Source organism: Prosopis cineraria, unplaced genomic scaffold (assembly GCF_029017545.1).
Source record: "Prosopis cineraria cultivar Desert tree isolate PC_DT_omini unplaced genomic scaffold, ASM2901754v1 PC10, whole genome shotgun sequence".
Lineage (NCBI taxonomy): Eukaryota > Viridiplantae > Streptophyta > Magnoliopsida > Fabales > Fabaceae > Prosopis > Prosopis cineraria.
Window position 1 is genome coordinate 1,309,961 of NW_026555341.1, and position 15,001 is coordinate 1,324,961.

Here is a 15,001-nt window from a genome sequence, read left to right on the forward strand (position 1 = left end):
AGTTCATTTAAATAATCAATTTATAAAAAATAAAAAAATTAATATTAAATTGAATCAATCAGATAAAATATATATTGTTTAAATTAATAATTAACAGACTTATTAAAAATATTATATATTTATAAATTTTTATTTTAAATAAAACCTAATTGTGTGTTTATAATTGAAGAATTTTTTATACATTTATTTTTTATTAGTCATTAGGTAAAAATTTATGGTCAAAATTTTCAACTTTTTCATCCCCGCGCACGACCTTCCACTGCACATGATCCGTATCCTGAAATTCTCAGGCAAAACTCATTTCTTTCTTTCCTTTTCGTCGTGTGTTTTTATTGTTCATTCTTATCCAAAAGTTATTGATCAATTATCTGATAAAGGTGAGAGCCAATAATGGAAAATTGAGAAGCTTCCAGGGTTTTTTTTTTTTTTAAAAAAATTCGACTCGTGTACACGAACGCAATGCATTCAACACTTCACTGAACGGATGGCTGTGAGGAAGAGAGAACTTTTTGGGGGCTTCAATTCATGGATTATCAATTTATCATCATATACTATAGTTGGGGAAGAGTGTACTGTATATATATCTTTTGATGTTTTCTTTAAATTGATTATTTAATTGTTCATTAGGTTAATTGTTGCCGCTTACCTCAATGATCGAAAAATATATTCCTATAATTGTTTATTTTCCATACTCTAGTCTACACGTGTTCAGATATTTTGGAACCCCCCCCCTAAAAAAAAGTTGCATGAGATTCGTGGATAATTTCTCAACGAAAATTTTTGGACGTTTATTTTTTTTAAAAAAAAAAACTACGAAATACTAATCAATTATGGATGAGTTGCATTTGAACGATTGAGAAAAAAAGGGAAGAGCCCTTGCAAAGGAACACAAGTTGGGTAATCCAGAATTATCTACCCCAGGAAACCGTACATTTCCAGGTGAAAGGAACGGGCACGCTGAATAAAGCCAATTTCAAACACAATATTTTTAATCTTTCACGGATGATAGTCATCATATTTCTAATGTTGTTCAGAAACGGTCTCGGATGGGAAATTCCTTCCCCCTCCCCCAAAATTACAAACTCATCTGATCGCAGCATTTCCTCAAACTATTCGCATTCCTTTTGACTTGAGACGCCGACATACCCATCCGGCTCAATCTCATCATTTTATTTCTCGTTGTTGTAATGGTACACTGTCCATTTCACAGCTCCTCACACGCAAGAAACAATTTTTGTGATAGTTTTCATTCCGTTGCTACTTTCTGCACCAAGAAAATGAACGAGGGAATAAGCGATATGAAATTTTGAACAATGTTTCGACTGTCGAGCTTGAATGGTTTTTGCCTTCGAAAGTTTCTTGACGGACGAAACCAGAATATGTTGTCCTTTTGTTTTATCTTTGACTAAAGAATCGTGTAATAGTTCTTCTCGAATTGGTGGTCTTGTGCTTTGTTTGAATAGTTGCCTGTGGAGATAGCATCGGCCAACTAAGATTTTTTGGGATTCATAAGGATTGAAGGTATTTGGTGTTTGTTCACGGAATCTGATGGCCGCGATTGCGGCCTGTAGGCGGGGAGGGCAATTGGGAGCCCATTCAATTGCCTTAAATGGATTACGAGGATTTGTGCCATGGAAAACGCCATCTTCATTTGAAGGAGTAGCTTCATCGGCTTCTGTTGCGTTTTTCAGACGAAATTCTCAGCTGGTGAAATCTAACGGAAAGCGTTTATTTCTTATTGACACATTAGCCATTGTAAGTTGTAAACTGTAATAGACTCCCGCCTTATACCCTTCACTTTCATTGGTTTTACTTATATCAAAGCCTTAAGCATGAAATTGGTTACATTACAGCTTACTCGGTTCAAAGTCTTGTTCTTGTTGTTCTTAGTTACAAACATGCTGTTTGTTGTCTAGGTTAGGAAATTAGAGGGCCAAGGTTTACCCTCAAAACAAGCTGAGGCAATAACTGCTGCCATAATTGAAGTTTTGAATGACAGTGTTGAAAATGCATCCCATTCATTCGTATCTAAAGAAGAAATGCAGAAAGTAAGATACTTTGACATGATTTACAGCCTTCCCCTTCTGTGATTCCATAGTCAATGGATGTTTACTTCACCAATATTACCCCTAGTCCATCTTCTTCAATATACAATGAGATATGCAATTGATGTATTGATATCTGTTTTTTACTCCTGGTATGTTTTCAAGAATGAACTGATTCAAGAAGCCAAGCTATCCAAATTTAAAACAGAAGTGCAGAGCTCTCAGGTATTCATTAACCATGCTCAGCTTTTGGTGCTTGCAGACGAAGCTAATCTTTTTTTCCTTCTTAAGGGAAAAAAAAAATCTGGTTTGTTGAGTTTGTAGTTGTCTGAGAACATTTATTGTAATATTCCTGAGGGGTTGTCTCATCTAGTCATTGGAGTGATATGTCCTATTCCTTCATGACATTTCTTAGCACCTAAACGATTGGTTGCTGGGACATAAAATTGCTGCTTATTATTCTAACTATTTCTTTAGGAATAATCATAATATAGGGGAACCATTTTTCGCTGTTGCAACATGAGACTGACAAGGTTCGGAATGATATAGAGAAGATGCGCAGCGAATTAAGGTTTGTATGATCATGGTTTTGGCCTTTGGCAGTGACCAAGTACTATATCTCTGCGCATGGTATAGCACCTTGATGCTGCAATTTCATGGGCTGTGATGCAGATATGAGATAGATAAAGTCACAGCTGGGCAGAGGCTGGATTTGAACCTTGAGAGGGGGTGAGAACTGAGAATCAAGGAACAAAATATGTTGATAGTCATTTGGTGAAGCATTATAGAACTTGTTAGACTGAAATAACGCTTTTTGACTATTATTATGCCTGATGGTTATACCTAAATGCAGGAGAATTAGGGAGGAACTGTCCAATCAGGGTGCCGAAACTTCAAATCTGACTAACAAACTTGATAGAGTAAGCAAGCGAGTGGCTTTGGGAAATACATTCCTGAGTTATTTGCGTGACGTGTGATGTTCATGATAATGATGTTCAGGAGATTCATGCTTTAAGAGCACAGCTGGAAGCGGCCAAATATGCTGTGATAAAATACTGCATAGGAACTGTTGTTTCAATTTCTGCGGTTGGCCTTGCTGTTGTCCGCATCTTGATGTGAACAAGATTGTGATCGAATTAAAATTTGATAAAATCTTCGGCTAAGGCAACAAAAGAAGAAGATAAAATTCAGGTTGAGGGACTTGAAAGAGTGAAGTGTTAATTTGAAGGTGATGTATTAATGTTGTGTTAGAGGAAATGGGCCTTTTTTGGAGCCCCATTCTTTGCTTTCCATATTCTTTTGTTCATTTATTTGGGATATTTGCTTATTTTGAATTATATTCTCACGAACTTATATCTTTCATATTTTAAATCAATCAATCGGGATGGCAATCGCATTCCCTTTTAAGTGCTCTGTATATATTCTTTTCAATCCTATTGGAAGAAAATATATCTCCGCCATATTTTATTAGGCACTCTGTCATTGGTAGGGTGGGTGATCTACATAGGACAGGCCCTTCATGCGTCAATCCCATTGAACGGACTGATTCATGATGCGTTTGATTTTATAGAAGAATATGTATCTCTACTGTTTTGTGAATTGTTTTTATCATATTCATGCATTCTTCCAAGCCTTCTTTTCTTTCTGCCAAACATATGATATCTTTATTCAAATGCTAAATAATTATATTAATTGGTTCGTTCAAACAAATTTACAGATTCAAAGCCATGCTTATAATAGACTTTAAATCTCGTCTTTATCAGAAATTAAAAAAATCTTGTTCCTTAATATCAAGAAATGACACACTCTCCATATCTGCCTGTTCTCAGCGGCAGCATCCATCTTTTTTCATATATATTTTTAAATTTTAAATGGTTTATAAAGTGACTGACGACCAACTTTATTTGCAACTTACAAATGAACCCAAAAGCAGGGGAGATTATTACAGTAGGAATTCATACAAAGATTATCCACATGAAAGGATAATCAAATTCTCCCTATTTTGCCACCTAGTCGATATCATTGCAGTTTCGCTCCTCCTTCTATATTCTTTTCTAACAGTTGCCTTTATATTTATGTATCTTGAAATATAATTTCTTTTTTCTTGAAAACGATAAAAAAAAAACACAGAAATCAAGGCCTGTTTCATGGGCTCACGTACAATACAACCTCCCCTTAGAAAAGAGGGCACACCAAGCGGTTTCTGGGCACCGCAACGAGTCGACTCGCCCTGGGAGCGGTGAGTCCGAAGATGTCACTCATGTCCATCTCGCTCGGCTTCATGCCGTCCGGCAATTCCAACGAGAAACAGTGAAGAAGGTGAGCTACGGACAGTTCCAGGGCATAGAGCCCGAGTTGCATCCCCGGGCATGACCTGCGACCGGACCCGAAAGGAATGAACTCGAAGTTGCTCCCTTTGAAATCGGGGACCCCTTCCCCGAGGAAGCGGGCCGGCTTGAATGTGTCGGGATCGTGCCAGGCGTTGCGGTCCCTCCCGATGGCCCAGGCATTGATCATCACGCGTGACTTCTTCGGAATGAAATAACCCGAAACCACTGCGTCTTCCGCCGTCTCGTGGAGGAGCAAGGGGATCGGCGGGTGGAGGCGAAGCGTCTCTTTGAGAGCGCATTTCAGGTACGTCAGCTTCTCCAGGTCCGACTCTTCTACTCTCCGATCGAGACCCACCACCTCCGCCAGTTCTTGTTGGACCCTCTTCAGATCTTCCGGGCTTCTCATTATCTCCGCCATGGCCCACTCGATCGCCGACGCCACCGTCTCCGTCCCTCCGAACATCACGTCCTGGTTCAATTCATAAACCCAAAGCCAGTCACGCGCTATGCCAGCGTAACGGAATTTGAAAAAATCAATGAAAATAATAATCAGATCCCAAAATGTTGAATCAATCAAGGGTAGGGGTGAATAATTTTTTCCTTAAAAATAAATTTTAAATATTAATTTAAATCTTAAATGTAACTTTCTGTATTGAAAATTCTCGTTCGTATATAAATGACTTTAGCTAGCCAACCCCAGTCAAAATGAGTTAATGTCCCCACTTACCATTTTGAAATCTGCTTATACTTATCTTCTTTCCTCCTCCACTACTTTAATTCCACCACAAAATTGTTACTCCTATCCTATTTCTTGTTAGTGCGCAAAATATTCATTTTCTGTTGGGGCGGGGGGGGGGGGGGAGATGTTAACGATATGTGTGTACTGAGTTATCATAAATTTTGGGCCTAAAAAAGTTGACATGCACATGTACTGAATTATCATAAAACAATAAAGTGTATACTAAATTATGCAAAATAAATACGATTGTGTTTTCTTTGGGGATATTTGTGCTTAGATGTAAAATTGATGGAGGTAGGGAGCACCATTTTTGATGTCATACCATTATGATGGCTTTGATGTTATCCTTGGTGAGTTTGATGGAGTTCTGTAGATCGTCGGATTCGCGGACTCTAGACTCGCCCTCACTGTAAAAGGCGAGCAACTCATCCACCATGTCACCTTCTTCATCCGGCTGCTTCCTCTTTTCTATGTGTTCCTCGATGATCTTGTCTATGAAGCTGTCCAGCGAGCCACGAGCCTTGGCCAGTCTGGCGTTGAGCCCTTGCGGGTCAACCCACCCGAGACCGGGTATAAAGTCCGCTATATTGAAAGCTCCAAACAACTTGGAGAACTCCTGAAGAATCCCGATGAACTCGTCCTGTCCCTCCTGCGAGCTCGACCCGAAAGCCGCCCGGTATGTTATATTTTTTGTCAGCGAAAACACCAGCTCCCCGATATTCACTTCCTTCCCCGTGTTCGCCCCCACCGTACGGATCACCGTCTCCACTTCCTCTCGAACCGATTGCCACGACTCTGCGCGCTTCCGGCCGAAGAGCTTCACGACGCAGATCTTGCGCATCTGCCTCCAGAAGGGACCGTAGTGAGCAAAAGCCATGTCGGCCCGGTCGTAGGTGAGGTAGCTGATGGCTATGGTGGCGGGGCGGTTGGAGAAGATGTGATCATGCACCTGAAGCACCTGGCGTGCGGCGTCGGCGTCGGAGATGGCTACCATGTGGAGGAAGCCCATACGGAGGTGGAGTATGCCGCCATAGTGGTTGGCTAGCTTGGCTAACCCTCTGTGCGTTAGCTGGTCCATCATCATCATGTTGCCCAGGATGGGAAGGCCTTTTGGCCCCGGAGGGTAGGGTGGTCTTTTACGGATTCGAGAGAGCAGTCCCAGCAAGAGTAACAGTGGGATTCCGCACAACACGACCATGCCGAGAGGTTGAAGATGAACATCCATGGCCAGCGTGTAAATGATCAGACTGCAACTTTGGAGTGTGTTGCTTCTTTGAGTGCAGCTAATACGTGGCCTTATATACACGCTCCGTGAAAATTAGTTTCCATAAAATATGAACTCTTATAGATACCATATATATATATATATATAAACACTATATATGGTATTGTTTCCCAATCTAGCCGCCGGTTATAGTTTTCAAGTAACGGTGTTAATATTTGTTGAGCTGGCTAACGGAGATTAGGTGGCAGCTGATGGGTGTACTATAAATATTTTTTTTCCAATTAAATATTACTGTGAACTAAACGTGCATGTCAAAAAAAGGGGGAAAAAAACAATGTTATAGAGTACTTGCATGGAATACTCGGAGGCAGAAATAACTCGTGAGGCTGGGTGAAATTCAAGAAAACTTCACAAAACTGATATTTGAGCACCAGCAAGAAATTAAGGAGCTGCATTGCATTGCGTGTGCAAGGCTTAGATTGAAGAAATGTATGCCATGTTTATCTCTCTCTTTTTTGGATAAAAATAGAGAAAAAGAAAGTTGTACTAATTCTTGCATCCATCCTTGTGTGTCTACGTAGATATACATTTTAGGTATCATAACCTGAATTGTATGAATTGAACTAAAGCATGCTTCTCTCTTTAGTCACCATCATCTATGCATTGCTCAATTTCTGAATAAATTTTGATATTGTAATGCACTTTAATTTTCCCTCTTCGTTGAGATACTTTCTTGCTTTGACATTTTTTCGTATCGAATTTAAATTATTTTCACTATAAATCATATAAATGGCCTATGCTGTAGAGAGAAGAAAAAGTTCGAGTCAATCTACATGGAATTTATGTGTTTTGCTCATCACCTAAAAAAGTTCAAATCAACCTTTTTTATTTCATCTAATGCAAGCCTTTTTTGTAAAATTTTTGCTTATTAAAAAAATTCTCATGTCAAAATCAATTGGACACTTAAGCACAAAATTAACAGTGTTAATTGATATCTTAGTATTATTAATATTGTTTATGTCACGTCAACATTTCTATGAAAATGTAGGAATCAATGTTGCATATGAAGAATAATGTAGGGACCTGAAACACTGAAAATAAAGTACAAGGATCCATGACAAAATTCAAGCAAAGTGCAAAGATAAAAAATGATGGTTTTCCTATTTTTTTCACACACATTCCACTAGTTTTATTTATAATTCACTTCCAACATATTTCACTATTATCAGGAAAAATATTAAAATTCATTAACTCTATTTTAAAATTTAATAAGTTTTTAATTTTTTTTCTATTAATTATACATACTTTAATAACATATTTTCTGTCTCCAACATTCAATGAAGGGTAAAAGAGAAAATTTGTAATGAAAATTTAATGATGTAACTTATAAATAAGACAAAAAAAATTCTTCTCACTTTACCCTATAAATATTAAATAGGACCAAAAGGAGTATATATATAAATGAAAATGAGTTTCATTGAACTGTACATCAAAATGCCTGGAAAAGACATGCCAAGGTGAGTATGACAAAAAAGAGTGAAGCCGATGGCGCTCTACCCTCTATTAGCTTGCAAAAAAGTTAGTGGTGGTTTTCCCTTTATCAGCATTAGTGCCAAATTAGGGATTTTAATATTAAAATATGAGAGAATGAGTGTTAAATTTGAGAGCCTCAATGTTAAAAATAAACCTTATTTTAACATTAATGTTCTTATAAAATCTTTACTTGTCATTCTCCCAAAAGGTTATGTGAGAACGATAAGTAAAGACCTTATAAAAATATCAATAATTTTAATGTTTAAATAGGGGAGGGGTAGTACTAAATTTGAAAATATTAGTGTTGGAAAAAAAATCTTAACTTAACATTAATGATTTTGTGCGATCTTACTTGTCATTCTCTCAAAAAAAGTTATTGGCAAGTTCATTGCTGTCACTGTATGTATGGTTGGCTAAGGCAACGACTCCATCGACAATACTAAAAGTATTAAAGGATTAATCACAAAAAGCCTCGCCATTTTTCTCTCGTCTATCTTGGAGTACTAACCAAAGAAAGCTTCTAAGTCATTTCCATGCAAAATCCCAATGCTGGCCAGCATCATCCAACTCTTCCCCCTGAAGTAGTTGACAAGCCGACGAAGAGTCCAAATACAATTTGCTTCTTCAGAGTTCGAATTCAGCGGTATCTTCTCAATGGTTTCCTTGCGTAATCTGGCTCAGTCCCATTGTCCATCAGATGTAACAAAATCAACCACATGCTTGGCCAGCTCCGACTCATCCAGAGAAGCCAAAGCGAGCTTGGCCAGAGGGTCCTTTTCGTGCCTGTGTATTTCATTTCTCTTGAACCTATGTCATTCTTTCATCGTTTTGCGGCGGTTCTTGAAGAAAGAAACAAAATAATAATAGTAATAATAAAATACGTGGATGATCAGTCCTGTCGCAAATCCTCAAACTCTCCCTCTCTCGGTCTCCATGCATACGCCCGCACGTATGTCGCCCTTTGAGTTTATCATGCTCTATACGTTGAAAGCATTTTACGTGGCAAAATTCAATTTTGCTGTGACAGATAAAGAATGAGACATATTTTCGTCCTTGTTGCTTCATCGGCATTTACCGCAGCACAGAGAGCCAGGTGCATCTTGGCGATCTTGTTCTAATTACTCCTTCCAATTTATTTATTTTTATTTGTCATGCTTTAGAAAGTTTTTTTTTCCTTTATGCAAGTCATTTTCTCTTATTTTTCGTAACTTTAAATGTACAATTCCTAAAATACTTTTCAAAAGAAATACAATATTTTAATTTTGAAGAAAGCTCTTTTCAAATATCAAATCACTTTTTTTTTTTAATTTAGGGGCAAAGTTGAAAAGTGGATTATTTTTAAAACAATTTTAACTCATCTTAATTTTGGTAAATTAATTAAAAGTGACTTATAAAAAATATCGGACAGTAGGTTTATGCATATACACACACTATATAAATAGCCATTTTTAATATACACATTCACCCGCGTGCATGAATTCCATGATAAAACTGATGCATGTGAACGAAAACAGTGATGGATGAGTCTAGATAAAAGAAAGAGTTCTGGCTAGATCGATTTTGTGTTTCTAGAAAGTAGCAGAAGAAAGGGTAATCATATATACATATACATATATATAAATATATATGTCTAGAAAGTAAAAGAAATGGTAATCATATATACATAAAATAATTAAATTTTCTAGATTATAGAGTATTTCTTTATTAGCACCAGTGCAAAAGCCATTTTTTGTTACAATTAAAAGCATTTTTTATGACAAGAAATGATATGTAGTAAAAACAAGTGTGATAGTAAATGATACGTTTTATCACAATTCACAAAACTATATTAAAAACTAGCATTTACGATCATAAGTCTGAACTAGACTTGTGACCATAAATGATAGGCATAACCATTTATGCTCACAATTATAACAAATAACTATGGTTATAAATGCTTTGTTTTTTTAAAAAAAAAATCACTTGTAATTATATATATTTTTACTTACAAAACTTGCATCAAAACATAATAACAACTCCAAAGATCAATGCAAATATATTCAATACAAACATATTAACTAAATAAATGCATTTCCAACATAAATATTTATAGAAGTATTTACTCTAATCTTGTTGATTATAGGAAGAAACTAGACCAAATGTTGCATATATGTCTCATCTCTCACTTAGAATATGACTCTGAACTTGTGAAATGCTACAAATTTAATAACAATATCTATAAGGATGACAATTCAAGTATAAGGCAAGCTTCAAAATATAAAGCATTAAAAACATATTATTACCTTATCACATGAGCGAATCATGCCTTAATGATGATTTTATATATGAAAAGCATCACATAATAACCACACTCTACACTTTTTGATAGTCAAGCACACTATTGAAAAAATAAAATTAATTCAATACATAAAACCAATAGCATAATATTTATTTTAATTGGAAAAAATTTGAAATACTGACTTGAATACCACTACAAAAGATAGTGGATTAGTGACGGAATAAATTTTTGTTGCTAATTCATCGTTAATTTAGTGATGAAATTTAGTGATAGAATGTTCTGTTGCTAAAATTTATCATTATTTCATTGCTAATTCATCAAAAATAATTTAATGACGGAATTTACCAATAAAAAATTCCATCGCTAATGGTCAGAATATCTTATTTTGATTTAGTGACAGAATTTGCGATGGAAAATTCCATTATAAAGCTTTCTATCATAATTTTATTGCTAATTTCATCATAAATTATTTTTAATTTAATTTTACTATTTATAATGTACATTTATATATAATTTATTTAATAATTTATTATTATGGTATAAATAAATAATTTAAAAATTATAATTTAAAATAATTTATAATTTAAATTATTTGTATATTATTATTAATAATTTTAATTGCATACTTAATTATTCTTATTTAAAAATAAAAATAAAATAAGATAATTAAAAATTAAAAATTAAAAATATTATATATTATATAGATGTAAATTATAATATAATATAATAATAATAAAATATTTTTTAATTTAATATTAAATTTAATATCAAAAATAATTTTTTAAATAAAATATAATAGAAATAATTATTATATATAAATTAATTTTTTCATATCAATAAACAAATATAATGTTAAAAAAAAGTAAATTTAAATACTATATTTAAATTTACCTATTTAAATATTATATTTAAATAAAACATAATGACTTATAAATTAACGTTTTCCGACTATTAAACCTTCCAATTAAGGCTATTGGTTTTTAATAAATTACTAATTTCAGCAAATTAAATCCAATATACATGATATTATCTATTTATCAAATATAACCAACCAAACAATTAAAAAAAATATAATAATTAATTTTAATATATTAAATCCAATGCATGACAACTTAATTATAATTAAGTTCAACAAAATTATAATTACAAATAAAAAACAAAGGATTGGTGTAAAATTATAATTCCAAGGATTTTGCATGTTATGTGAAGTGTGGATCCCCTAAAACTCATTCTAGTGTGGGTTTTTGATTAATGCAAATGATGTTCAGATTAAGTTATGCTGTTGATGGTTAAGTACATTGGCCATTTGTTTGCACGTTATTCAAATTCATAGCATCAAGTTTGATACACATAATTATGGCACACACAAATTGCTGGAAAAAATGTAATAGAATGCTGGAAAAATGATGGGGGGAAAGTTAAAAAGGAAAAAAAAGAAAGGCTGGAAAATATAGGAAATTTTTTTTAAAATGCTGGAAAAAATATGAAAAAATTAAAAAAGTAATAGTGAGGGGCAGCAAAGAGCTAGAGGGAAAGGACGGAGGCAAGCTGGGGGTGGCAAAGAGGTGGAGGTGTGCAAGCTGGGAGGCAACACGAGTTAAGGGGCGAAGCTAAGACAACTGGAGGCGACACGAGCTGAAGGGTAGAGCTGCAAGAACTAAAGGGCGGAGCTAAGAGAGCTGGGGGTGGCACGAGCTAAGGGAAGGACTAAGAAAACCGTAGGGCAAAGCTAAGGAAATGGTCGGAGTTGTGGAGCTAAAAACCAAAGGGAAGGAGTCGTGGGAGAGTTACATAACGACGCGTGAGAGACAAAGGCAATTGTGAAATTGACGAACAGTAGATGAAGGTTTTATTAGCTAAAAGAAAACCTATTTATGGCAACAAATTTAATTCAGACCTATCGTCAAAAGTCACTTTCAAAAAGATGAAAATGAAATTAGAGACATATGGTGACAAGTTTAATGAGACCTGTCACCATATGTCTTTGTTTTTTTTAAAAAAAATTATTACATTAATTATTAATTAATAAGTATCGTAATTAATAATTAATTATTTTAATTATTAATTAATAATTTAAATACATTAAATTCCCCTAATTAGTTCATAATTTAATTTTATTAGCTAATTCAATATTTTAATTAAATATCATTTAATTAATTTCATACTTTAATTAAAAAAACATAATTTAACTCAAACAATTCCTCCTGTGCATATAAATTTGGCTGAGTTTATTATAGGCTAAGTTTGTATAAATATTTAAACTTTTTTATTTTATTTTCCATGCATTCCTAATGTATGAGATGTGGAACCTAGGGAGCTAACCCTTTTTAATCAACATTTCAAGTGGTGTCTCTGGTCGAGGAATTGGCTCATTTTTAATGAAGGGTTTTGGGTGTGGATCTTTCTTTTCATTTAATCCTAAAAGGGTGGAGTTCATCTCTAGTTTATCAGCCCAAGATAATTTGGTGCTCTCAGAGAGTTGCCTCAAGGCTATTCATCTATAGTTAGTTCCAAAGGCCATGAGTTAGTCTTTAGCTCATCATTCTCGTAAAGCTCATTCTCGGAGCTATAAGAGAAGCCCCCCTAAGATCTTTGAACAAACTCTTAAGGGATCCGCGGTAACACCTAAGAAATATTTTTCTTTGTTGAGCTTTTCATTTTATTGCAAGCATATTTCCTTGAAATTTTCATGACAGAGTTAGGTATTGATCTAGGCTCTATATTTCATCACTTGCTCAAAATTTTTACAGTGCTCATCTATAGTTGTGATGAATCACATTAGAGTATATTGGATCATTGCTTAATGCTCTAGGTTGCTTTGTAAAGTTCTTAATATCTGTTCAAGGTTCGAACATTTAAAATCTTACTCCACTAAACATAAATAACTAATAAAATTTTTGGTAATTAAAGGATTAACTCAAAGAGTAATTATCAAGTTTTAGTTCAAAATTAAGGGATTATAAGTTTTTATAATCACAATGAGTTTAAAGCAATCAAGATCTCTTATATTACAATCAGAAGCATGGGGTACCTCAGCGAAGTGAAAGAAATCAAAAATAATTGAAAACAATTCTTTTAATGTGTAACAGAACAATGCACCACGGCTCCTGCACTCTGCGTTATGGCATGTTGCTCTCTGTGCCACGGCTTAGGTGCCATGTGCCACAACATGTTGCACATAAAAACCAATAATTTATTATGTCATTTGACAATAGAATTAGAAAACTTTCGATATGTCCCGATTCTCCGTCTGATGTCTGAATGATGTGATCTAAGTGTTTATAGAAATTTTTTTAAATAAACTAACTAATGGCATGAGTTTTAGTTAAAACAAGTCACACCAGGAAGTTGAACACTTAAACATATTTTAATCACTTTTCTCAACTTTTACACAAAAAGAATGTTCAAAACCCTTAACAAGTGCCCAAAGCTTTTCCTAACACCTGAACCATGTCTATTAAACCTAAGATTATCAGTACAACACGTTACACTCACTTAAACAATAGTATAACATGATTTCACTCCTTAACCCCTTTTTACCAAAAATAAAGGGGAGGCAAAATTTTCATTGCATTGTGCCCAAACCAATCAAAACATGTTCAAATCTTCATTCCTACACTTGCATTAATGTTTTAACCCTATAACATATAAATCTCAACATATACAAATATTCAGGGCCCAAAATACTAATTAAACATTTGCAATAACTAAAATAGTGCAAGTGTGATGGCATGCAACCTAGAATTGACATTTATATACTATTACACAAAATAAATCTAAGGTAGAGGCATACAATAGAAATGTGCTAATTTCTAGCCTCTTGAGCCTTCTCCTTCTTTGTACCAGAGTTAGAGCCTGAAAAGGGTTAAATGAAAGGGTGAGTCTAGCCACTCAATAACCAAGATAAAACCTACTCTATGCAGTTATATATCAATTATAAACCGAGCACATACATATAAAACCAAATAAATAAAACACATTTACACACATCATAACTCATCATTTCTCATTTAATAACTTCTTTATCTCACATATGCTAGGCACATTGTCACCATATTCTCATATATATGACCATGACCCCTTATTCATACGACTTGCCATAACTCAACACGTGTGACATGTCATATATTTATTTAGGCAATGATCAACCAACCTTATACCTTCCTTATTTTCTCAGACTAAAACTGTGGGCTATAACACTGAACAGGGCTCTATCTATATGCCTAGACTATCCAAGCTCACCAATCGTGAGGTGTGACCCAGCCAAAGATCACATAACTCACTTTCAAACTATGGCTTTCTCCATTGTTGAATGTCTGGGGTGTCTCATACCTTAAACTATTCTCCTCATTGGATTGGTAAAGAAAGCTAGGCTTTAGTTTTTCGACAAACTATGGGACAATCTCTCAACAAACTGTGGAATAAGGCTATACTCCCGTGTACCGGAGGGCAGCTTAAATACCATATAGATTTTTCTCTACTCCTAAGCCATAGCTGAAATCTCACCTACTGATCATGCTATAAACAATACTCACTCATTTCCACATTTTTCATTTATTCAAAATCAATCAACATATTGGGCTCATGATTGTGCGCTATCCAAGTCAGCAAAAATTCTCATTTTCCATTATAACACATCCTCTTTAACATATTTATCATTAATTACTCATTCACAATACATTGGAAAGGGAAATGGTTTTCGAACACCACATTTACTACTTTAAAACTCATTTAGAAATTACTTTCACATGCTTAATACACATCACACAATTATAAGAACACCAAAATTCAATGCATGTAACCCAATTTTACAAATCATAATTTTCATGATAAACACACAATTCACATTAC

General features: G+C 34.5%; 2 protein-coding genes across 3 annotated transcripts; one reads left to right on the forward strand and one right to left on the reverse strand.

Annotated features, from left to right (window-relative positions):
• Positions 1-855: 855 nt before the first annotated feature.
• Positions 856-3,462, forward strand: LOC129321480 (protein FMP32, mitochondrial-like). 2 transcript variants are annotated; one of them, XM_054967248.1, is made up of 7 exons: positions 856-1,755; positions 1,917-2,048; positions 2,211-2,270; positions 2,540-2,616; positions 2,718-2,774; positions 2,899-2,965; positions 3,045-3,462. In XM_054967248.1, exons 1-7 carry the CDS (start codon positions 1,549-1,551, stop codon positions 3,162-3,164), a joined length of 720 nt encoding a protein of 239 aa, XP_054823223.1. In that variant the 5' UTR covers positions 856-1,548; the 3' UTR covers positions 3,165-3,462. The 2 variants fall into 2 exon arrangements, with proteins under 2 accessions (XP_054823223.1, XP_054823224.1); XM_054967249.1 differs by lacking the exon at positions 1,917-2,048.
• Positions 3,463-3,929: 467 nt separating this feature from the next.
• LOC129284462 (cytochrome P450 84A1-like) lies at positions 3,930-6,425 on the reverse strand. Its single transcript, XM_054919954.1, has 2 exons — positions 5,437-6,425; positions 3,930-4,844 (listed from the first exon to the last, which is right to left on the reverse strand). The coding sequence occupies exons 1-2, from the start codon at positions 6,337-6,339 to the stop codon at positions 4,221-4,223; spliced, it is 1,527 nt and encodes a 508-aa protein (XP_054775929.1). The 5' UTR covers positions 6,340-6,425; the 3' UTR covers positions 3,930-4,220.
• Between the last annotated feature and the right edge of the window lie 8,576 nt (positions 6,426-15,001).

Bases quoted from the DNA above. Each gene is read 5' to 3' on its own strand.
- LOC129321480 (XM_054967248.1), top strand. From the start codon at position 1,549: ATGGCCGCGATTGCGGCCTGTAGGCGGGGAGGGCAATTGGGAGCCCAT. The intron at 2,775-2,898 runs GTGAGAACTGAG...ACCTAAATGCAG, and splicing joins GATTTGAACCTTGAGAGGGG to GAGAATTAGGGAGGAACTGT. The intron at 2,966-3,044 runs GTAAGCAAGCGA...AATGATGTTCAG, and splicing joins TGACTAACAAACTTGATAGA to GAGATTCATGCTTTAAGAGC.
- LOC129284462 (XM_054919954.1), bottom strand. From the start codon at position 6,339: ATGGATGTTCATCTTCAACCTCTCGGCATGGTCGTGTTGTGCGGAATC. The intron at 4,845-5,436 runs GTATGACATCAA...GAATTGAACCAG, and splicing joins ACATCAAAGCCATCATAATG to GACGTGATGTTCGGAGGGAC.